At 38.5% G+C, this 26,005-nt stretch overlaps 1 protein-coding gene and 1 long non-coding RNA gene across 2 annotated transcripts; one reads left to right on the top strand and one right to left on the bottom strand.

Annotated features, from left to right (window-relative positions):
• The first annotated feature begins 21,236 nt into the window (after positions 1–21,236).
• Positions 21,237–22,816, top strand: LOC132068590 (uncharacterized). Its single transcript, XR_009417447.1, has 2 exons — positions 21,237–22,575; positions 22,606–22,816. It is a non-coding gene; the product is annotated as an uncharacterized LOC132068590 (long non-coding RNA).
• LOC132068589 (uncharacterized) lies at positions 22,488–24,593 on the bottom strand. The gene is made up of 2 exons (XM_059462225.1): positions 24,005–24,593; positions 22,488–23,187 (listed from the first exon to the last, which is right to left on the bottom strand). Exons 1-2 carry the CDS (start codon positions 24,227–24,229, stop codon positions 22,768–22,770), a joined length of 645 nt encoding a protein of 214 aa, XP_059318208.1. The 5' UTR covers positions 24,230–24,593; the 3' UTR covers positions 22,488–22,767.
• Between the last annotated feature and the right edge of the window lie 1,412 nt (positions 24,594–26,005).

The following is a 26,005-nucleotide window of genomic DNA, read 5'->3' as shown; positions in this document are numbered from 1 at the left end:
TTAGAGGTTTCATAGACTAGTCAGTTTAGTTATGTTAGACATGCAAGGTGTTTAGCCATCTTTGGCTCATTCATGTTATTTCCGCATTCATGTTTAAATAAGTATTTTGATTAAGTATTATGACTTATTGCATTTTATAAAGGCTCATCATGCATTCACGTTGTATTATGCTCATGTTATTCCTCATGATGATTCAGCAAGCCATGTGGTTCGCTCGGTCACATGCAGTAAGGCACCGAGTGCCGTGTTACGCCCAGGCCATGGTTCGGGGCGTGACAAAGCTTCGTATCAGATCACTAGGTTCATGTGTCTTAGGGAGTCTATGAAACCATGTCCAGTGGGGTCACTTTTATATGTGTGTGCGCGCCACACATATAAACAGTTGACCACCAAGACATTTAAGATTGTCTCACTTCTTCTAACTCTAGATCGTGCAATAGAGCTATGTTCTTAGAAATCAATCGGACTCGTGTGTTGTTCCCCATTCTACCAAATACGCCTCATCTTAGTGGGTGAGCAAGTTGTAAATCTAATCATTATCGATGTGTTGCTTTCAGATAGAGTCATCATGAATTATTCTAACTCGTGCCATGAAGCTTAGAGTAGTAAGTAACATTATTTTTCCATCGAATTCTGAGCGTATCAAATGTGTAAGCGGCAAGAAGGAAATTTGAGACCCAAGACTTGCCAAATAGTGCATGGTGTGTTATCAGGTGGTAGCACCATTTAAAAGACAAATTTCAGTATGGTAGCACACGTAGGTTATATACCCTATAGGGTAAGTTTATTTGGACTCTTTGACCATGAAGCTATAGTATAAGGGTGATGGTTCATATTTAAGACCCCACGAGGTAGCATGTTACGAAGTTAACCGCAACAGGGGAATAGCCTAAGAGCCAACCGCTTGTAATACTAGAAAGTCTCGACTTGTTCAAGGATATATATATATTGCCATAGGATCTATGCATATTACTAGGAAGGGACTGATGCGATAAGAAAACCATGAGCAGACGATATTGAATTTTTTTTTAGTATTAGTTTTAAATTATTTAAGCTTATTCAGAGCATACCTAGAGAGTATGACGTTAGTAAGTTACTACAAGAAGCAGATATTACTATAAGATAAAAGATATGAAAATTCCCTCTTAGGTTACGTGATTAAGTATTTATCCCTGATGTGTATAGTATGATATAATTTTGAAAGTGTATAGGGAGTTTGGGGTTAGTTGTTACAATAGTATGATATAATTTTGAAAGTGTATAGGGAGTTTGGGGTTAGTTGTTCCAATTTCTCGTTTGAGACAGATGAAATTTTCCTAAGTGTGATCTATGTCTATAGTTCAGAAAGATAGTATACAATCCAGAATAGAGTCAGATAAGGAGGAAAAATTAGAAATAACCTTATGCTTCACTTTAGTACTCAGAGAAGAATTAGAGAATATGATGCCAGCAAGTGGTTAACAGAAGCATAGTAAGTAAGTTGAATAGATACAGTGAATTAGAAATTTTCAGCAGAGTTATTTAGCCACTTAGTCAAGTTAGCACTACTAAGTGGGTAATTGTCTGAATACACCGAAGGCGTGTTAGAACCCAAAGGGTTTAAGTTAAATTTGAGGTATAGAAATTGGTGAAAGAAGAAAACCATCTAAGCAATAAGAGAGCAAGCCACAGAAGAAGAGCCTTTAAGGGTTATCAGAAAAGAGTTTTCCTCAAGACTGACAAAGCTTATGTACATTAGAAACCCGTTCATTTAAGTAATCCAGCTTTTCCCGGAAGTAAGACTTGTGGCTTGGTAAGCGGAAGAAATGAGTCGTCGTATTTTAGAGGAAATTAGCGGAGCCACTAGATGACCACTTATCGCTAACTCGAGAGATCCACAGTTTTTAAATGTCGGCTTTTGAGGGGGAGATCGTGCGATAAGGTGCCGATATAGATTATGTGTTTCGTAAGTTGATAGGTGTTAAGGAGATTATGTTAGAGGATCACAGTTTCATGTAGCAAAGATAAGATGCGTAAAATGTGATTTTTGTCATGCTGTTGAGATCAAGTAATAGGTAATTATGTGATGAGATAAAGTTCTAGATCGAATAGCGGGTTTTAAGGGTATAACGGTTTCAATTCCAGAGTAATTCATGTACTATGTGGTACTAATACCCAGACGTACTCTACTCGTGCCTTTCGTACCCATATCATGCCCATGTTAGAGCTTAACACTCCACGTTTAAGATACAAGAATTAAGACTACACAAGATAGTAAGCTATGCAAAGGAATGTCCTTTCATGTTCCGCACATCAGGTTGTGCTCATGTCTAAAGTTACCACACTCATGTCCCACGTATTTATCGTGCTTTTATACTCATGTCCATGTTCTAGTATCTAAGTGCTTTTCAAATCTGATGATGATCTTGACCCCTATGACTTTTTTATCCATGTTACCACATACTCGTGCCCCAATCCATTTCGCTATGCATCCTACTTATAGCAGTATCGTAACAATGATTTTGTTAGATAATAATGAATGTGAACCAAGATGGATGTCCTACCCATGATTCTATGTAATTCGTGCTTATGTTACTTTGGCTAATGTTTTAAACCATCTCGTAGCTTGGCACAAAGGATGTCGTTATCTTTTCCGAAGTACCTATGCCATTTTTATGTTCAAAGTGACTTTCTCCCCATGTCTTAGATGCTTGAGGAACGAATTATACATGCCTATAATCCATTCTTTCATGAGCCTTATTTATAACAAGGGCGTTTACTCACGGTGATAAAAGTAAGCTATGTTGAACCATGTCCTATTCTTTCGGTATATCTAAATTCTAAAGGTAATGTTTTATCCATGCCTTACGTCTCTGAGTACCCCAAGAGTTAGCCTGCAATTGTACTCCACGCAAGTCACACTTATGCCTTAGTCTTACTTCAATACTCATGAACTCAAGTCCATACGCCATGGTATGTAGGTACTCATTTAAACGCCATATTTTTCATGGTCCCATGCCCCATGTCATGCCATTCACGTTTCATTCCATATGAATCACGTTCCCATGTACGCATGTTCCACGTTACGTCCTCCATGTACAATGCACCATGTCATGTCTGTTCTCTAAAGCAAAGTATCTTATATGAATAGTACCAATAACTCCTTTTCTCTTAGTCCTCTATAATTCGCTCACGAGAATGAGCAAGATGAGCTAAGGTTTTCATAATCATGATTAACAACTAGCAAGATAATCAGAAGTAAGGTGCATTCCTATATTCAAATAGATATCTTTTCATGTACCCTATGGTGCTTATCTCAGGAGTATTCTACTCAGATTCGACGTATTCATGTCATGCCTATGCTAGAGCTTTATGAATACCTATGTTAGGATCATATTCTTGTTATATGACTCAAGTCTGTCGCATTCACATTGAGTTGCGCTTACATTCAAAGCCTAAGTCATACTCCTATCTCATATTACCATGGTGACATACGAACGTCTGTGATTAAGTCTCTAAGTATCCAAATCCTACCCGCGCTTAGTATTCAACCCTCATGTTGTAACAATCATGTTTTCGACATTCAGATCCCATGTTACGATATCCATTTTCACACGTATTTCGTATCTCATGACGGTTTGGCACTCATGTATTCATGTCATCCAGTCTTCGTGTATTTATGTCCCACGTCATGCATCTCACGCCCAGGTAATCATGTCATGTTCGTGCCTATTTCCAGTACTCATGTCATTCGTGCCTACGCATTTCTTCCAAACCCCATGTATTGTAACTATGTAATCATTCAGCCAATATCCGTGTGTTCAAGCCAGCTCAGTATTTATGTTAGATACATTCAAGATTCAGTAATCACGTTATGTCACATCATGCGTATTAAAATGCTATGTGATTTGTGTGTTGGTACTTTAGTTAGTTAGCGTGCATTTGAGAAATGTCGTGAGGGTCCGAATTATGAAGGAAGTCGTGCCATAAATTTTGTAGATTCCAGAGTTAGTAGCGATTCTTAACCATAGTCATAAATCGAGGACAAATGTTTCACGATTCTCATTCATGTAGGTGCTACTCAGTTTTATGTTCCCCATGTACATGTTTCCATGTAATCACGTATTCGCTTACGATGATCCATGACCATGTTCCTACGTAACCATGTCAAGCTCTTATGTTTTACTTATGTTTCCTTCATGTTCATGTATTCAAGCCATGCCCACCACGTTCTTAACCATGACTCATCATTCGAGGACGAATGATCCCAAGGGGAGATATTGTAACACCCGTACCTTAACCTAAGCTTTGACCATGATCCTAGACTTAGAAAATCAGATAAAGGATGTGAGAATTGGAATTTTCTATATGAATCCATTCGGGTTGTAAGATGGGGTTTACGCCCATGAACCAAAAAGATCGTATTTCAAAGATATACGGCCGTAAATCAAGTCATAAACTGGTATCAAGGATTTCTGAGCATTCTGGAATTGACATTTGAATGTTACATTGTTAAATACGGATCGTATTTCAAAATATGGCCCGTATTTCAAAACATATTTGGAATTTGGGAAAAGCTTTTTCCTTGATGAAAGTTGTAGAGCTTTGAAATACCTTTCAAAGGTATATTATGGGGTCAAATGGACATTTGTGCAAAGAGTTATGGCCATTTTGCAATCAAGAGACGAAAGTGCGAATCCATACGAAATACGGCCAAGATTTCAAAATACAAGATTTCAAAATACGGCCAAGATTTTCTTTGACGTAAACCAATTTTTCGAACACTATATATTCGTTCATATCGTAGTTCAAATCATTATTTTTCATTCCTTCAAGCCCTAGAACGACCTCCTACCCTCTTCCATCATCAAGAACACCAAGGTAAGCCTACTCTAATTATTCCAAGTCAATTCTAATACATATCCTTGTAATCTAAACAAGAAATCATCATTCCTAAACTAGGGTTTTCAAGAAAACCCATCTCAAGGTTCAAGAATTCAAGATTTTGAAAATCTTCTTCAAAGCTCAAGTCTTTAATTCAAGTTTTGGAGCGACTAAGGTATGTAGAGTTTCTATCTACGTGTGGGAACATCATTGTTTCTTCTCCACGCCTCATAATCCATAAATTATGACTCTCCATGAAAACTAGGGTTTTTACGCCATGCTCATGATAACCCTAGGTCCATGTCTATGATTATACTAAGTATGAATTGTTATAATTCCATCATTGTGTTCTTAATATTTCTTTATGATTATTAAGAATCCGTCCGTAATCTATGAAAAACTCATATTTCTCATTCCGTGGGTTCTTACATGCATGTATGTTATGATAAACTATGATATTTTTTTTAAGCAAAATACTAACTTTTACAAGTTCACGTGCAAGTTATGATTCATGAAAACCATATACAAGCAAGTTATGATTCATGAAAACCATGTACAAGCAAGTTATGATTCATGATATACCATGGGCAGCAAGTGCCACTATTTTACATGTTCATGTTTTTGGGAGTTGCTTTAATTACCGAGGAGGCTTGGATAGCACCAAACTACGTAGCCACCGTAGGATGAGGATCGTTCCACCCATGTCCCGGGCACGATCTCTCATAATGTCAGTTGGATCCTTTTATATTTTATTAAATCTCATGTTCCCCGGCAAGGACCGAGTGTTCTGCTGGCGGGACGCAAGCTTGCAGACCATGGATCGGTTATAAGTTATTGCTCTCCCTACTTATGATATATTTATATATATATATATATATATATATATATATATATATATATATTCATGTTTATGACCAGGTTTCAGATCCTATCATTATTATTTCATGTTCCATGTTATTTCATTCAGTTGCTTTACATACCAGTACATTCAATGTGCTGACGTCCCCTTTTATTGCCTGTGGGCTGCGCATTTCACGATGCGAGTACGTATTTACGTAATGCGCATACGCTCGGTAGGACATTTCTTTGGTATCAGCTCATTGGTGAGCCCATCTCATTCGGGGTTTAGTCAGTTATCTTTATTTTACTAGTCATGCATTTAAAGGTATGGGGGGCCTTGTCCCGGCGTTGTAAGTACGTTTTTCGGTCAAGATTCACGATTAGAGGTTTCATAGACTAGTCAGTTTAGTTATGTTAGACATGCAAGGTGTTTAGCCATCTTTGGCTCATTCATGTTATTTCCGCATTCATGTTTAAATAAGTATTTTGATTAAGTATTATGACTTATTGCATTTATAAAAGCTATCATGCATTCACGTTGTATTCCGCTCATGTTATGCCTACGTGATGATTCGGCCAAACCATGTGGTTCGCTCGGTCACATGCGAACAAGGCACCGAGTGCCGTGTTATGCCCAGGCCATGGTTCGGGGCGTGACAACAACCTATCACCAGGGGAGGCCATTGTCCCCGGAGCACACCACGTATTAGTGCTCGGACGAGCGGGGCGGTCTAGCTGGGTCCTTAACCCAAATTTCGATGCTTGATTCTCTTCCGTTCAATGGGTACCACTAGGTTAGATATCCGTCGTAATTACTTTAGTGGAAGGAAGGGTCCAGGATGACATGTTTACGGATATTTCAGAATTTTTACAGTAATGACGAAACGGTCGTTACATTAGATACCAATTAAACAACCGTTCATCCCCGAACGGCAAGGGCGTATCAAGGCGCATGAAGAGTTCTATATATATATATATATATATATATATATATATATAGTGTGTCCGTGTGTGTGTGTGACTCACGTGGATCAAAAATTGGATGGGCTGAGTTAATGGTATTCAACCATTGAATGCACCGCTTCAGCGGCCTAGTGTGGAACTTTAGCAGTACCGCCGAAGCGGCCTGGCTACCGCGACGGGAAATCAAAAACAAAATATAATCCCTTTCTCTTCCCCAGCTTTTCCCATTCCCACAAAAACACTCCCCCCCCCCCCCACGACTTTACTCCCGCATCAAATAAACCGAGTAACCTCTCAACTTCCCTCCCAACACCCACATCTTCACCCTACACTTTAATTCCACCCATATACTACCACAATTTGCTCTCAAAAAGAAGGAAGGAGAACGCTGCCAAGTCATCCACAACTACCACCATCCCTACCCGAATTTGTCGCTAACAAGGTAAGAAATCTCCCCTCTATACTATAAATAGAACAATGAAGTAGGATTCTAGGACTTTATTCGTTGATTAATGGGTTTGCTGATCCCAAAGTTAGGATTTTTGGATTTGGTTGGGGGGGTTCACGGGGTATTGTTAGATCGAATTCCACAACTAGGGTAGCGTTAAAAACAACTAAAAATTGAATGTTACGTAGGTAATGAACAGATTTTAGCCAAAAAAAACCTAAACATAGTAAAGAACTTTTGATTTGAAATTGGGTGTTGGCTTGCTCAAATTTTTGGATTTTTTATTACCAGAAATCATGTACTAAGAGTTGTAAATACCTTTCATGCCTGGTATCTGCCTGATCCGTTCATAAAAATGAATTTCTGAGGCCTTGGGGTAATTGGGAAAATCGGACCTTTGGGAAGACGAGAGTCACAAACAGCGGTCAAAACCGGCTAGAGGAGATCCGCTTCGGCCAAGGGAACCCCACGCTAGAGACACGAGGGGAAGGGTAGTGTGCGCGTCGTGGTAGAAGTAGTCATTCGGCGTCCCCCAGGGGACCCATGGTGTCCAGGTGACTACGTAGAGTCTGGGACCGAAAATTCTTCGCTTCACTGAATTATCGAGGTTTAAAACTTAGAATACATGCATAGATTTTCTCACACTGGTTCATGAGTTCTCATAACGTAAATCATTACTCGCAGGTACAATGGCTGGAAATTCGGAAGCCGAACAAGTGGAGCAACAACAAGAGGACCAAGTACCCGTGTACTCCATCTTCATTAACTCCCAATGTGAGCGTCGCTTCTTGGAGCAGAGGTGCATTCCCCTATTACTGGAGAGGGGTTTTGATATGACTAATGTGGAGAGACGGGCTCCCGAGTTTCTGGAGAGGCTAGAAAGGATCAAGTGGATGCGTTTGATTAAGGATCCCGGGCATTGCAATAAGAAATGGATTAGGGAATTTTACGCCCATCTGCCCACTATCGATTGGGATTCTCCTGATCCCAGGATTATGATACGCGGGGTCTCTGTGAAAGTGGGTGCCAAGACAATCAACCCGGTGTACAAAGTGGACAACCGCCGGAGGAGTTCTTGGAGGCTAGGAACACTGCTGATAATGGGGATTGGCTGGTATCCAAACTGGTGGCTGAGAAGGATAGAGCTTCTATTACTTGGGGTAGGTCCAGAGTGGAGATATCTAGTGAGAAGTTTACTACTGAGGCCAGGAGGTGGTTAAACATTATCTCCCGCCGCGTCCGTCCTTCGAGGAATGTCACCTCCGTGACCTATCCCCAAGCTCTTTTGATTGCTTGTATCCTGGATAATGTTCCTGTGAATGTGGATTCGCAGATGATTGTAGAATGGAAGGAGTTCATGTAGTTTGGGGCGTCTAGCCTAATGCTTCCGTTACTGATCGCTTCCCACAGCAAAGACACCATTTTCCGTAGAGGCCTAATGATAACATGGTGGATTAGTTTATCTCCACAATGTTGCGGGTGTATGGCCGGGGCTGCCACGGTTTGTCTAGTACAAGAAGAGGAAAACTGCGGAGGGGACAAGTGCTAGTGCTAGTGCAGGTGGAGATAGATGCGAGAAAGACCATGGATGCCCCGTTGGGGGGAGCATATCGATGACTAGAATTTTGACGAGATGATGGCGATTTTCCGGTCTCGAGGTTGTCTTCCATGGATGCGAGGTTCTCCTAAGTGTTTGGTGGGGGTTACTTCACTAGGGAGGAGATGAATGACTACCTCGATGGCCAGAAGAAGATGGGCGAGTCACTCTCCACTTTGCGGACGTTTCCTCTAGCGGCGGATCATGTCCGACTTCACACTGATTTTGAGAAGGAGCGGAGCCAGTGTAAATCTCGCGAAGGTTTATGCGAGATCTTGGAGAGGTATCAAGGGCACTAGGGAAAGATATGCCATAGTGTGGAGATGCGCCGGGACGAGGATGACCACCACTTTGGGAGCCGTCGAGGAAGGTGACGGGGAGGAGCGGATCGGTGGAGGATGCGAGGAGCAACTCGGACGGTGCCACGAGTACCGGAGGGCTAGAGATCCCCCCCCCCCCCCCTTTTTTATTCAGCTAGTGTTTTGGCTGCCCATGTCAGGCTGGCATGTTCGAACAATTTCTTTTCTTGGTTGTTTGCATCCTTTCCTCTTGGATGATGTTGTTTTTGGTTTTTGGTTAGCCTGGTTTATGGCGAATGTTTGGATAATTTGTTTTTGGATGTTGAACTGCTTAGCTTTCTTGTTTGATAGTGGTATTTGGTTTCGTAGTAGTGACTTGAATGATCTTTGCCCTTGTTGGGCTTGTCTTTATATAACTGATGTATTAGGATGCTGTTGTCTTAATCTGGTCTGTCAAATGCTGAAACAGAGCTAAAAACAGGGGAGAAAATCAGGTCTCTGAACCTAAGGGTTCCGCTTCAGGGGCCTCTCATACCACTTCAGCGGTGGTCTACCCGCTGCAGCGGTAACGCTACAGCGGTTGGCTGACCGTTGGGGCACAATACCTGGCAGTGGTATCACACCATCCTTGGATCATTTCGCAACTAAAATCTTAACTCGACCGTACTCAACACATGTTAGACCTAGTTCCGAATACGACTTGCTTTTCACGCGTAGATACCAATTGGAATCGTCTAGATAGATACCAATTGGGCCCACCGAGATACCAATTTGACCGAAGTAGCACGATTTGAAAGAAAGAAGGGAAATTTTTCGAGACGCCCTATAGCCTCCCGTGGATGGGCACGGACGTCTACGTACCATTCCACGAGACTCTACTAGACATTGCTCTTGTTCTCGTGAGACCGGTAACCTAGGCTCTGATACCAACTTGTCACGACCCATTTTAGGGCCGCACAGGCACCTACCTTTCTCACCTCGGTAGGCGAACCCTTTATCAAATAACACATTGATTAAACAAGACGAATCATTTAACCCAATTGATAATTAGAAAATAACAGCGGAACATCATAATGTATTCAGCAAACTCAAGTGTTTATATGATTACAACAGTTACATGATTGCAGACTCGATACAATTTCCCATGATCTGGTCTAGACTAGTACAAAAGCGACTAAATGAATTCCGATTCCACTATATTCTAAGACTCAACCACCTCCCGGAATAAAGTGGGAGGGGGTCTTCAAATTAGGCACCGCGAATTTTCGTACACGTCACAATCAACCACCTGAAACATTCTACACCCCGAAAAGGGTGTAGCGAGTGCAATATCAGTATAAACCACGCGTACTGAGTAAGTATCATAGGACGACAATGGTTGGTAACACATATTGGTAAACAAATTCACAAACAACCATGATAATCACTTAATCAAGTCATACGTCTATCTACCGCACATCATAACATCAATACCCTTAGATCACAACTGCTCTCTAATAACTACAAGTCAAATACCACCGGTGCAATTTCCCAATACATAAATCCTTAGATCATTCATTTTAGTCTAGGAGTCAACTCATCGTTATAACACCTTTTATCCTACATCACATAGAAACAAATCAAATAACTAATTTTACGGAGGATTCTCCGGGATAATTCAACTGGTACAAATCAACAAGTATAAATCAAATGTAATCGAATCCAGATACACATCATCGCCTAAGTAGAGCATCTAATCCCCAAACATGCCAAGTCTGAATACATCCAATCCAAATCCAACATCACAAGTACAATACAAAACATCTCAAAATCAAGTCATAATGCAATGCAACGCAGTAGTGTATGAATGCAATGCAATGCCATGCAAATGCCGTGTACATATGTACTCCGGATGAAAATATCGACGTCTCGGTAGCACAACCCAGTGTGACTCGCGAAGTCTAAGTGCCACCAGTCCCGGATCTTTGCCCAACAAACAAATGGGACCCCGGATCTTTGCGCACGGGGGGTTCTCACCGGCACCACTCTGGGAGACCCGCGGAGTCCATGCACTCACTCGATCCACGATTTCGGAATGGACATCCGACATCGGACACTCACGTCACTCAAGTAAAAGAGTTTTCCTTAAGTATCAATTCACTCAATCCACGATTCCGGGACGAACATCGGATAACGGACTCTCACGTCACTCAAGTAAAACTGAACCCAGCTCATCAAGTATTTCATCAAATATCATCAATATCTCAACAGTGTATCATGAAAATGAGAGTGTGTGCAATGCATGAATCATATCAATAATCATGCTCAATATCACAAGTACCAACAATGGGTACGCCAATAATATATCCAAATCACAAATACCAACAACGGGTATGCCAATAATATAATCGAATCACAAGTACCAACGGTGGTACGCAACAATATATCCAAGTACAAATACCAACGAAACTTGGGTATGCCAACTATATCATAATCAAGATGATAAAGCAAAATCCGATATCAATCAACAATAGAACAGTAAATCGCAACAGAACAGGGTGGCTAGCCTAATCACACAATAGGTTAAACAATCGATACACATTATTACCATTTTCCCCAACTCAGCCTAGTAGCTTCTGAACAAGTAATTTCACCTCCTACTCACAATCTTTCCTCACAACCCAGTCTAGGACTCAGTCACAATCTTTGGTACATTTTATCCTACCATTTATCAACTAGATTCGCTATTAATGGTATAACACAATTCACCACATATTACGGAATTTCCCATCGTGAGACATAAATAAATTATGTACCATCCACTACTCCCAAGTCACATAAAATCCACCAATATTCAAGAAACCACACCAAACATCGTAAGGAATCTACAGGCCACAAGCCCGAACACACAAATCACACAACAATACCATCCTAAGATTCCATCCCAAATCTCCAATTCCTACACATGCATTCTCCGTTCCTTCTAATACACGAATATATGAAACTAACTAGAGTCTACCGAAAGGGAAGCCATAACCTACCTCATGGCCGAGCGGGTGCCACGAACATCCATTGATTCTTTCAATCGACCACCATATCGCAATCCGTACGAAATAACTTGGTGACAACATGAGGCCCAAGAATAGATCTACCATTTATAACCTTGGTAAGAGATTTCAGATTAAAGGGAGGTTTGGGATTTTAGCCCACCTCTAGATTCCATCTACAAACAACACTAGATGATTTACCCATTTTTAAGCTTATATTGGGAAAAACCCATTTCCAAGATCCATGAAAGAACTCATTTTTAAGGTGAAGGAATGTAGAGATCTAGGTTATTAACCTACTTTAGATGAAGAACATGGGAGATTGCTTAAAGGGACTTATGTGGCAATGTGCTAACCCATCATTTCTCCAACTCTAGATTACTTGAAACACCCACTTGATGATTCTCTAGATGAATATGTTTAGGAGTAATTTACGAAGTGGAGGAGAGTTTGAAGGTGTTAGAAATGTTCATCATGGCAAAAATATGAATTTTTGAGTTCCCCACCGAACTGGGCCGCTGGAATTTAGGGTTATGAAAAATGGGACAATTCCCGAAATGATTTCTTAAATAGGGGATTTTTAACTGCGCGCACCGCTTCAGCGGTTGGCCTACCACTTCGGCGTCAGCGCTGCAGCGCTTACAAGGCCACTGCAGTGGTCTGATGCTACCACAACCTATCGCTTCAATGGGGCCATTGTTGCTGCAGCGCCACACCTGTAGCGCTCAGATGAGCGCTGGGGCGGTCTAGCCGGGTCTTTGACCCAGATTTTGATGCTTGATTCTCTTCCGTTCAATGGGTACCACTAGGTTAGATATCCGTCGTAAATACTTTAGTGGAAGGAAGGGTCCAACATGACACGTTTACGGATATTTCGGAATTTTTACAGTAACGACAAAACGGGTCGTTACAAGATCACTAATGGAAATAGTGATCCACGGATTAAGAAAAGGAAAATGAGAAATCTGGCACTGCTATGGAGGATTCAAAAGAAAGTTATTCAGCAGAAGAAAAAAAAGGATGAAAATCTCGTCTTCTCCAATGATCACTCAAACAGAATGATACGCATGGATTGTGAGTCAGAGACCGAAAATTTTGATGCGTCTGTACTTAAAGTTTGCAAATAAGTGGGATCAAAAGAATTGGTATTATACTTGTCTTCGTCAATGAGATTTATGCTTCGCCTTAAGTAATTTCCGAACGAGATCGTGAAGGAAAACAATTCTTATACACAGAGAATGAATTTCATTGAGGGATCGTAAAACTTGTTTGCACTGAGGCTTTCAATTAGTGAAACAACCCAATCATTATTTACCAGTGGAATTTGGTTTCTCATGAAATCAAACATATGAAAAAAAATGGCAACAAATTCATATTCTTGGCATTTCCATGTCTTATTCTTTACTCATAGGCGTTGCATGTTTAGTTAAAAATGGCATTTTATGGCAACTAGTGCAAGAGTTTCGTGAAAAGCTAATCACAAAAATGATGAAGGCAATGGTTTTGATCTTTGATATGGCAACAGTGATCACAACAAAACGATGAATTATGAAGGAAGTGAAAACAAAATCGGGTTCTACTTTCTTAACTCTACTCCTTTTATAAATTTCTGCCCTTTGTGATGTGAAATATATTTTTTCATAGAATTTTAGGGTAGAATCTATTTGTGATGATCTTGAAATGCCTATTAATTTAAAATATAACGTATTTGATATGATTGGAATAAATTTGTTATTCTATGTCAAACAAAAAGTTGACATAACTATATTGCATAAAGATCATGTGGAGTTTACTTTCAAGTTATGAAATAATGTATGTATGAATTACTTTATTTGAAAGAATAATATATATACTTGAAAGTTGTTCTAACAATTTGAGAAGATCTAAACAGTGATAATTTTATTAGTAAATTGCTTTGGATTATGTGATGTGAAGACTTTATAAAATTAAAGTCCTTTAAATATATATATATATATATATATGTGTGTGTGTGTGTGTGTGTGTGTGTGTGTGTGTTAGAACAAAATGATTTTTGATGTTAGATGGTCGATATGAGTTCTGGAAAAGACATTTGAAATATTTAAAATGTGGGGGTATTTGACTTATGATTAAAAGTCAATATTGAATTCAATATTTAGTATATTTTTGAAGAACTTGAGATATAAATTGTGTAGTTCTTCAACTTCCAAATGACTCTTAGGTGGATATATACTGACATGGCAGTAATGAACTCATAATTTGGTCCGTCTTGATGACGACTAGTTGATGAAATAACCAATTTGAAATTTGAATATGGTTGGCCATGAGTCTTTTCAGAAAAAATATTATGTTCTTGAATGAAAAAAGAAGTTACTTGAAAGATTGAGACTTTTTCATAATAAAATATCAAGTATTTAGTATTATTTGGAAAGGACACTTAAAATGTTTAAAGTGTGGGGATGCTTGGCTTATGATTGATAGCCCATATTATTTAAAGAAGTTTATGATAGAAAATTATTTTTTCAACTCCCACAAAATATGATAGTGAATTTACAACTTCACAATTATGGTGATGATTAGTTGATGGAACTACCAATTTGATGGTTAGGTTATGAGCCTTCCTATAGATGTTATGTTCTTTCATGAAATAGTGTCGCTTAAACGGTTATGATTTCTCATGAAAAGATGTGTAACGTTGACAACTCTTTGTATATAGAGATATGACGTTCATGAACAAAGGCCTCTTTTGGTCTATAAATTTAAGAATCATTTGATCAAATGACAAGAAGAAAAAGTCCACTTTAAGATGGATTTGTACCTTGAATGGAGGTACATTTTGTGTGTGAAGCCAAACTGTTGTGTCACGACCCGCCTAGTGGGCCATGACGGGCACCCGGAGCTGACTACCGAGCACCACACATCATACTACTACCGTCTTGACCTGTACACACATAAACTCCATAAAACATGTACTCATATACATACATAAGCCCTCACGGCAGCAAAGAGTAATATATAAAATATACATCGAGGGTCACATAACATCTGCTACCCACACATGAGTATCTACGAGCCTCTAACTGAAACTCTGAAGTCATGAAGATGGGACAGGACCCCACCATATCCAAGAATATACACAAAAGAATATATCGAAATTACCTCCGGTCTATGGAAGTGCTCTGTGCAAGCCATATCCGGCTCCTAGGAAGCTGGGTCGTCTCCCTGTCTACCTGTGGGCATGAACACAGCATCTAAGAAGAAAAGGGATGTCAGTACGAGCAATGTACTAAGTATGTAAGGCATGCATCATAAGTTAACAAGGAAACAAGAAGATAAAATAAAGATAAGAAGATAACTGGTGACTGCTTGCCTCTTAAGGCGGAGTCATGCATGCAAGCTCGTAAAAATATTACCATATCATGTATTGCTGCGGAATATGCAGCCCGATCCATATATCATCATATATCAATATATTGCCGCGGAACGAACGGCCCGATCCATTACCCATATAGCCCGCGTCCGGGCATCCCGCGTCCGGGATGATATCATAAGATACCAGCTGATCAGGTGGCTATGCGTCTATAGCGCCTCACCTTTCCCCATGTCCCCTATATATATATACGTATCATGTACATATATAATATACGTAGCATGCATGAGAGCCCAAATAAAAGTGCTCTTTATCGGAGTGACGTAAGGTCGTGAACCTCCGACTACATTATGGCGTCATCCTCACCGTTAAGCCTCACCTTGAAGGAACTAGTACTTTGACGTGAGACAACAAGGAAGAATAGTATCAGTGAAATCATAAGCATAGAAACATCTGCATCATGAAGTCATTCTTGTCATCGTTATCATTATGGAACGTATCTCGTAAGAAGTTATCAAAGTTCTTCAAACTTCATCTTTAGGGATGTAAGAAGGTCATGGAAGTATAGGGAAGAAATTATGAAACAAGAGTCATGCCTTTGAAGGAAAGGAGATAGCCTTACATACCTTTGTATCTCTTTAACGATGTCGACTAAAAGCTCTCCTTCCGGCTTACAATTCTACATACAAAGGGGTTCGTACGAAGGTTAGATTGTGAAGGTATACTTAGGCCTGAACTAAAGTGAATAGGGCTAACGAAAATTGGGCAGCATTTCGTTCTTTTCAACAACTTTCCCTCAAATAATAAAACAGCCTCCAAACATCATAGCAACGCCCATAATATCATAACACATAAATTCCCTTGGCTGGATGTTATTCAATTTCCAAATTCATTTTCGAGATCCTCCATGACCATAACTATAATACAGCTTCATGTCTATCGTTCACATAATACTTCCTCAACATCATTAGCACCTTTCATAAGAAGATTATACTCATATTACACCATGAACCATAACTCAAACTACTTTTCAACCCAACATACCATTATTTGCATATTCGAGTTCGTATTCCATATTTGCTCCTACTTCAAGTTCTTCAACTACTCAACGCTATTACTAACATGAAACAATTGTAAAACTCACCTTTGGTCATGTAGAGATTATCTTTGAATGCAAGTACTCCACTTGAGAAGAACTTAACTCCAATACCAAAGAGATTCTCAACTTTTATCAACCCTAGGGAGCATCCACACCTTTGATTCTACCAACTTTGGATGTTTGATCTTTGATTTCCCTTCTTGGATATGTATTAATGTGTTAGGAAGAGGGTTCTAGAGGTTTTTGGAAGGTTGGAGAAGTGAATAATGAGAAAAAGAAGAGGGAACCGTGCCTATATAAAAATTGAACTCGGACCCGACCCGAAATATACGGTCTACTATACGGACCGTACAATTTATACTTTCCGTATATTGGACTGTATGTTTCCTCCAGAAAGTCACCCTTCATTGGAAGAGTTCTACGTTCAGGTATACGGGCCGTATAAAATATACGGTCCGTATATATGACCGTATAATCCCCAATTTTTCCGAATTCGTTCTCGTCGCTTCGTTTGGTCTCGAATCCTTGGGGAACCTTCTTGGTACTTGTGTAACACATCCTTAATGATCTAACGGACATTATAACTCGTCCTCAAGACCTTACTAAATATTCGTTAGTTAGACACCCATGAATTCCTCCCCAAACATAACTTATACTCCACTTCCTTTGACGGACCTAGTTTCACCAAGTCCTATGACTTAAAAATCTTATCGTATATACATGAAGGCTGCCAATCACCCTCTTGTAGTCGTAAAGGACTCGTGTCCGCCTTAACTGACGCTAGTCTATTCACGACACAACGACATGAAATTGCCGAGGTGTAACATGTTGTTCCACAATATATGAAATATTGAGCATGTACATATGCTAGAAAGAAGAGAAGTGATTAAGAAACACATTTGTTATTAAGAGTTGTGGCCACAACTGGTGCAATCATTCTCTTATGTAATTTTATGCAATGAAGCTACGTTAAGAGTAGCCAATAATTGGATATGCAATGAAAAGTTTACGCATACATGTCCCCGGCATGCCTATGTAAAAGATTTCTTTTCGGTCTGTCATGAAAATAATTTATGTTGATCTTGCAAGATCTATAAAGAAGAAATGCAGTACAAATAAATTGTCAAGGAATAAGGCTAAAATCCTTAAATTATAATATAATTGATGGGAACCCAACTTTGAGTTAGTAGACACTCTAACAATACAAGTTCAACAGGTAATAACAAGTCACTATTTGCTAAAGCACGAGTCTCCTCATTTTGAGCCTTGAATCCAAGGTACTGCGTACTGTTATATGAGGAGTTAAGGAATTGTTAAATGTCTGAAATAACAGGGGCATAGCGACAAACTCCATACTGCAAACTGTTACGAGAAGAGGTTGAATTTATTCTTAATGAAATTCGTAAATGTCTGCAGTAACAGGGACATAATAGCTAAATTTCACCTATATGAATATCGAAGTGGTGCCGCTTCATGCAAGACTTTGAGGATTGGTCTTGTAAGTATTCATGGAATCAAGATGATCACATGGCCATAAACATGCTAAAGCAAAATACTGGGTTTTCTAATCTACTAAATAATATTATGTGTGTGATATTTTTGGTTTTGGCATATAGAATTGGGGTTCAAATCTTTAATGATACCAATAACTTCGTCAGAACTTTAAAATATTTACACTAACGGAAAGTTCAAATCTATTATAAGATACTCTCCAGTATGCATAATATTATAAGAAATATTACAAACTAGTGGGGGATTGTTAGTTTGTAATATAAGGGGTCTTAAATTGAATAGACACATCTATTTATGAAAGGACATGACTATTTGAAAAGTCATCTCCCAAACTCTATAAATAGAAGGACACTCTTGAAGTAGCATATAGAAAAATCTGCATGTATAATCTAGGCTTTGTTGTATCCTGAAGGGAATTGCTTGTATTTTCTCCAATATGTATGCGGGCAATATCTCTTTAAGGAAATTCAATTTATCCACGCCTCAAAGCCATTATCTTCTTCGTTTATATTTACCTATTTTTCTAACATTTAGTCGACCCAATCGACTAGGTATCATCCAATAAATTTACAAGTTGGGCTAATAAAGAACGAAAAGGAAATAAAAGTTCCATTTTTTGATTAATTGCACTCCATTGCATATAACATACCTGGTGTTTCATGTTAAATAACATGCTTGGTGTTCTTCCAGGCTAAAACAGTTGATATCGGCTAATGTAGTTTAACCTCAGTCTGAGGATAACGTTGACAACTTGTGCTTGTGGACCAGGCAAACTACCTGAGTGAATTAGTTGAGCTGCGCACAAGGTAACTGGATGCTTCTCTCTTCTCCATAAGGTGTGTTCTAATATGTTCCAATTCATGGCCTTTCCAAATATTAAGGTTCATGATTCTAGCTACTATTGTTTCTTGGCACTCATGTAGACGCGCAATTGTAAATCACAAGGTAACTGGATGCTTCTCTCTAAGTTAATTTTCAGGAGAAAGAAGCTTATGGGGTACTTTGATAGCAGGTCACTTGGATGTTCTATATTTTGAGAATGGAGACGAGGGGAGAAATCAACTTGTGGGACGCAGCAAATCAGAATACCTTTATCGAAATCTGTCGCCCATGGAAGAACTGTTGATCTCGACCTTATAGAAAACCTAAACTGCAAGGTCAGGCACCTCATGAAATTCCAAGACTCGAGAAATTTCTTCTCTCAGGCCCTTCCCAGAGTGTATGAGAATTTCGTTGGCATGTTCTATGCAAATTTTCGCTCCTCTAAAACAGATGAACTCGAATGTATTGTTCTTGGTAAGCATATCTTTCTCGATATGCTATTTTTTAGTCTATTTTTCAATGTCATTGCTCTGGTAAAAAACTCCTGGCCAGACGATTTTGAAGTATCTCTTGAACAAGAGAAACAATTATCATTGATCCCTCATCCATCTCTCTCCCAGATCAACTAGGGCTAAATGAACTAACCTTTGAAACTAGAGTTCTTGCTCTCATCATTGCTACTACCATACTTCCTAGAACTGAACTGGTTACTTTACCACTCTGACTCATAGGGACACACTTATCACCTACTGTCTTGTCACCAAACGCAAAGTGAAGCTCTCATCCCTTGTAATTAACTACATGTTTGAGAGTGCCACTAACCCCTCTAGTCTACTATATAGGATGCTCATCACTCACCTCTTAGAAGCCCATCACATCAGTTTCGACGACTTCCCATCTCTGTGCCTAATCAAATCCTATTACTCCAAATCCGTTACCAGTATGTGGTACATACTCATTGCTGAATACCTAGGTCAGCAAAATTGAATCTGAAGGCACAATGGTCAGTGCTCCTTCCCCGCTGCCAAACCTCTACGTCTCGTGTCCCTCCACCTACGGACTGCACTCCAGAGATCCTTGCCAAGTTACTACCCTAGATGAAAAGCTGGAAACTTTCAAAAGCCTCCTGGTCTTCACTTAGTTCCATATGGAAAAGATTAAGGACATCACTAAGGAAATTGGCTTTGATGTTGCTCGGCTTCGTCTAAAGTTGGATCCAACTGCCAAGGACACAATTAAAGCTCTGAAGAATATTCATACCAAAGATCGAGGCTTTCACCACCACCGTTACCCGCAACTTTGATACCATGAAAGATGAGATCGTGAACACTCTCACCAACTTTCCAAGGCATTAGGATACTTTTGCATGGCTCTATAAGACAATGGTTGTTTTGATTTGATTGGTGTCCAATTGACTGCTTAATTTTAAGTTGCGTTGTTGTTTTTGCTCTGGGCTGGTGTCCAGTTGATGCAATCCGAGTTGCCTCAAGGACATTTCTAGAATTTTTCTGGAGACTCCAAGTGTGGATGATTGCATGGGAGGATGAAGTGGAGAAAGAGGAGCATCAAGATGGCCAAATAAGTGAAGAGGATGGCTATGCGTGCAAAGAGGGGCTATTACTTAAATGCAAAGCCATTTCCAAAAGGAAGACCAACCAAACAACTTCATTAAGGGTATAATTGTAATAGCAAGATGTCTTCCTTATTTTCTTAGTATAAATAGTAGACTAAACATTTCATTAGACTTAGACTATTTTGATGAATGATATTTTGATACTCTTTTGGGAGTTTGAGTGTTTGAGGGCTTGTTGAAGCCATTGATTGTGCTTGTCACATTGTTGAGACGATTGGTTGCTTGGGACATTAGTTCCCTTGAGGTCATCCTAAGTTATATCCTTTTCCTCAGGATCCTATTAAATAGAAATAGAGAATGAAATAACTAAAAAGGTTGTTAGAATCCCCCTCTTCTAGAAGGATCATCTACAAAGCTATTCGTTTTATCTGTATTTAGACCAAAGGGGGTAGTGATTTGTATGTAACTTTGGATGACTTTTCTCTTCTATTTTTTTGTATTTCCTCCCTTTCCTTTTCTATTTGTATTTATTTCTCATTGCTTCCATTGAATTCCGTGTTCTATAACGACAAAACCTCTCTTAATAGTGTGTAATTAGGAGGTCTTAGTTAATTAAGAACTTTGGTTGCCTAATTGTGCCTATATTTGTGTCAATCTATTTATCCTTTTCATTTCCTTGTCATTTTATTATTTCCGCGTATCCATTATTGTATCACCAGTTGACTGCTAACTGTACTTAGTCGACTAATGTTAATATATTATCCTGTTTTGATGCATATATAGTCGACTCTTTCTCTTTCTTTTTTGTTGATGACAAACGGAGAGAAAGCTCAGATTCAGGGGGAGTTCTCCGCCAACTCAGAAACATTCAGCGAAGTAGAATGAAACTTAAATCATTTATTGTCATCATAATAAAAAAGGGGGAGATTGTTAGTGTTTACTTTCAATGATGACATATATAATGTTGCACATTGTGCACGAAAAATAAAGTCATCAACACAAAAAAGAAAGATAGCTTGATCATAAATCAAGAAGGCAAAATCAGGAATGAGTCAATTAAAGAAGACAGAGAAGGAAAGGTCGACTCCATCAAGGAAGTCAATGAAAGGAAGAGGATCAATCAGAAGACTGAATCACAGATGCAAAGGAAGGAGCGCATATATCAACAAAGTCGAAGAAATATGGAGATCAATCAGAAGTACCAATCGCGAATACAAAGGAAGGAAACAAGTAAATCTGACAGAATCAGAAGCCTCAATTGCGGACACAAGGAAAGGAAACAAAAATAAGTCACCAAGATGAAGACAACCAGAAGAAGGTAAGAGATCTAAGAGATCTGAAATAGCACATCAGTTATGAAGATTCAAAGTCGGCGACCATAAAGCCCGGACCTTATTCTTGGGAAAAGATCAATCAATCCTTTTTCCAAGGATCAAATCTCTTGGGTTGCATCTCTCTGTCCATCCTTAGGACTCCAGGAATCAAGCAAATATATTGACGAAGAAAGAAGATGAAGCACATACATCTGTCTAGTCATTCTAAAGTTATTTGTTCTACTCTTAATAAGCATTGTAATTCACTCTAGTTGACTTACTGAGTACACAAAAGAGGGAAGAGAGATAGAAATCTATTTGTGAGGCATTGTATCAATTATTTACTAGAGAAACAAGGTTAAGCAGAAAGCTGGTGTGTGCGTAGGAAACTCACCCTCAGAGTTGTAATTAAGATCACGATAAGAACTTGAATCCAAACCAATAAGAAAACATCGAGTGTTGTTTCAATTTCTGCTATCTGTTTATATCCGTCTCGCTGCTTACATAAGAGTCGACTAACAACACACTCTAGTCGACTGAAAAAGAAAGGATTATAATTCACCCACCCCCTCTTGTACTTTCCATTTATAATAATACATAGCTCATGACTATGAGTTCTTAAATTAGTACAATCACTACAACTGAAGAACCAAGAAGACAAAATGTGAGGAGCTTAAAAACGCAGTGAATAGATAACCATCCATAACTATTGAAAACAGAGAATTACAAAATAACATGTTACGCAGTACTGCATAATAAAAGGTGGATACTAAAAGTCTTGACTGAAAATAAATCTCTCTTTTATACCGATAGCTGAAATTGTTTCAGAAACTACATCTGATATTGTCGTATAGAAATCATATTATAATCTGTATTCTGACTATTTCTTATTCAATGATAGCTATCACATCTATAATGAATTCTGTGCTATATTTGTCTAGGCATATATCCATAAGCCTCGTGTGTACATTATCTAACAATATTTCAATATCTATTTAGCCAACCCGATCGACTAGGTATTCAACCTAAATCTTTTCCGTATGACTTACACAAAAAAAAACTATTATCCCTTTCCATATGAAACAGCCAGTTGGCTATCTGAATAGCCAATCTTCAATCTTGGAACAGACATCTTGTTCTTATTGTGCAGCCTATTCCTGTAAAAATTAACAATCAATGCTAAGGCAGCAATTCTTGTAGTACGATACCAATTCCATGGATTAAATAAACCTCTTATGCAACTGATCAAGAAATTCTTCTTCTTTTCTTTCTCATCTTCAATCTGTTTCTGTTCTGTTTCTACCAAATTCTCAGGAAATAATGCAACTTTTCCTTGGCCAAAATATTCTTTTAGTTCCTCAATCACATCTGATTTCTTTCCCCATGTTGGGTAGTTATTTAGTTTTTTTATCAATAGCATTCTGCTTGCTTCCAAACGCACAAGTGCTCCCTTGTTATGTCTCTGCTGCCGAGAGACTAATGTCTGCATTGCACAAGTAAATGTTATTATTAAATGGATGTTACCATTTATGCAAATAGTGGCGCACGCAAAATTTTACGCAAGCAGTGCCGATCTATTGTAAATTTGACTTACAAGTGAGTTGGGGTCGTCGACTGTGATGATTTTAAGATTTTACTTCATGCCCAAAAACTGAGAATATTTATTTTGTATGCGATATCGCTCTACTGTATATACATATTGTTTTTGATAAAATATTGTCTATAAAAGGACTATTTTGGAGAACGGTGTAGGATGACACCCCTAGTAAAAGATACCCATCTTATTAGAGAGTGAACACACTTTTATTTACTTAATACGCATTTAACACAATCCATCACATGGAGTTAAATCGTTTCATGGTTAAGCGGAGGGTTCTAAATTGTAGATAGTGACATCAAACGTTAGTAACTAGGTTCTGAATTTAATTTTTGTATATATTCAGTGAATTTCTTAGTACAAATACAGAGTTAAAACTAAGGCTACTAGGTTCGACTTAACCTATACGTAACCTTCTAGCTCCGCGCATGTGATTAAGCACGAGAAAATTCTTTTTCATAATAGGCGACAGCCATGAGACCAAGGCCACAACGACTTATATCTGCTTTTGACAATATATGTTGTATTGTGTATGACCGTCTCATCTACAAACTTAAATCATTCAAAAGACCTTACACTTTTGTTTATATATTCAGTAGTTTATTTTGATATCAGCATTGCCACCACTCATGCATTTAGAATAAATAACAGAAAATAAAAAATGTTCACACTGACAAGGAAAGAAACCAATAGTAATAAATACCTGGTAGAACTGGAGCATGTTCTGAACATCCTTCAACGAGTCTCGAATAGCAATCAATTTCTCCTTATCTTCCTCTGTGAGGTCTGCAATTCCACATAAACGACCATGTTCAGCACAATGTCTGCAGAAATTAATTTCTTCACAATGGATTTTATCATCAATCTCATCATGTAAAACCCCTGCTCTCTCACTCAGATTATTCAAATCTTTATAGCTATTATTCATCTTGATATATCATAGTACTACTATAAAATGCACCATCAGTCAATTCATTTTATACTTGAAAAGGTTCCTTGCCTTTGCTTTTTTATTTTTATTTTTCAGATTCTGTCTGTTTCTGTTTTCTTTTTTTGGTTGGGAAATTATGTGATCAATTGGAATGTAAGGTAGAGCCTTATTCCTACTTTAGTGGTCTGGATTTTGTACTTTAGCCTAATCGTTTTGTCATTTTACTCTTTTTTTGCATGTGGTAATTCTTTACTAGCAAGTTTTGTCTTCTGCTGAAACCTTTAGCTGTTTCCTGTCCCACACGCTCTTGTATTCGTACCCAATATTTTGTAAAGGTTCATTTGAAAATGGCCCCACAGGATGGGCGGAGTTGATGCTTCGGTTAAGCATAGTTTAATCAAGGGCCTATAATCAAAACCCTATTTTTGCGTTAAATCATCTATTGAATAGAAGCGAATCCAGGATTTAAACTTTATGGGTTCAACCTTTTAAGATTCTTAGTTGAACCCATTGTATTTTAAACGTAATGGATTTATGTCTTCTATTTATTGAAATTTTAATAAATTTTTACACATAAATTTATGCTCCGCGTCAAAAGTTATGGGTTCAGTTGAACCCCCACCTTTTAATGCTACATACACCCCTGCTATTGAATATGTAAAAATTATTAATATAGAAATCTGTGACTTTAAAACACTAGAATCCCGAACTTATAAGCTTCAAAATTCAGTTTCGTCTCTACCATTTTGGGTATGCATTAATTTTGTCTCAAACCTTGAATTTATTTTTAAAATTTATATAATATGCATAAATTTAGAACCCAGTGACTTCAAAGGGTAGAAGCTAAGAACCCATAACTTCAACTCCTGAACCTGCCACTGTCCGGGCTCCACAAAACTGTGTTTTTGTGCACGTATACATGCCTAAAGAAAATATACGAGTAACACCAACTAAATAACTATGTCTCAATCATAAACAAGTTGAAATCAATTATATGAATCTTCGTCCTCAAAAGGTTTGCTAACTTCTTAATTAATTAAGGGCAATTTGCACGATTGCCCTTATTCGGGGGTGGTCTTTAATTTTTGCCCCTCAAATTGCTGGTCTTTAATTTTTGTACTTCGCCTAAAATACCCCGAGGTTTTGAGTTCGAGCTCTAGCTCAGTCAAAAAAAAAAATCGCAAGGCAGAGTTTCGTACAAGAAAGCAAGCCTATTCGAGCAAAAGTTAGACCTTAAAGTAAAAAAAAAAAAAAAAAAAAAAAAAAAAAACCTTGCCGACTTTTGCCCGAATACGTCTACTTTGCTACGAAACTCTGCCTTGTGAAATTACTTTTTTTTTTTTTTTTTAAATCGAGCGGGTGGTCGAACCCAAAACTTGGGGATATTTTCGACCACTTTTTTAAGCGAAGGTTAAAAATTAAAAACCAGCAATTTGAGGGAAAAAATTAAAGACCAACTCTTTTGAAGGGCAATCCGTGCAAAAAAATGATTAATTAAAATTACATCCGTATAAGGCTTGCTCGTTGTTTTTCCTTTATCACGGTTTCGGATCATATGTTACAAAAAGGGAACTAAATACAAGTTGATTACAGTTGCAGAATTCCCATTTCTGGTTACCAGGGAGAAAACAAAAGGAGAGAAATCATTGCCAATGTGACTCACGCGGGTTAAAAAAGTGGATTCTTTGTGATTGTCAAGTTTTTAACTTTAATACTTTGGCATAACTTAGATAACGAATTTCATTTTCATCTCTTTTCCCTCACTTTTTTACT

This window comes from Lycium ferocissimum, chromosome 8 (genome assembly GCF_029784015.1).
Source record: "Lycium ferocissimum isolate CSIRO_LF1 chromosome 8, AGI_CSIRO_Lferr_CH_V1, whole genome shotgun sequence".
NCBI classification, from domain to species: Eukaryota; Viridiplantae; Streptophyta; class Magnoliopsida; order Solanales; family Solanaceae; genus Lycium; species Lycium ferocissimum.
Note: the sequence above shows the minus strand (reverse complement) of the source record. Positions and strands in the feature narration are given on the sequence as shown.

Excerpts from the sequence above, each read along its gene's own strand:
- LOC132068589 (XM_059462225.1), bottom strand. The coding sequence starts at position 24,229 with ATGAATAATAGCTATAAAGATTTGAATAATCTGAGTGAGAGAGCAGGG. Across the intron at positions 23,188-24,004 it reads ACATGCTCCAGTTCTACCAG|ACATTAGTCTCTCGGCAGCA; the intron begins GTATTTATTACT and ends TGTGCAATGCAG.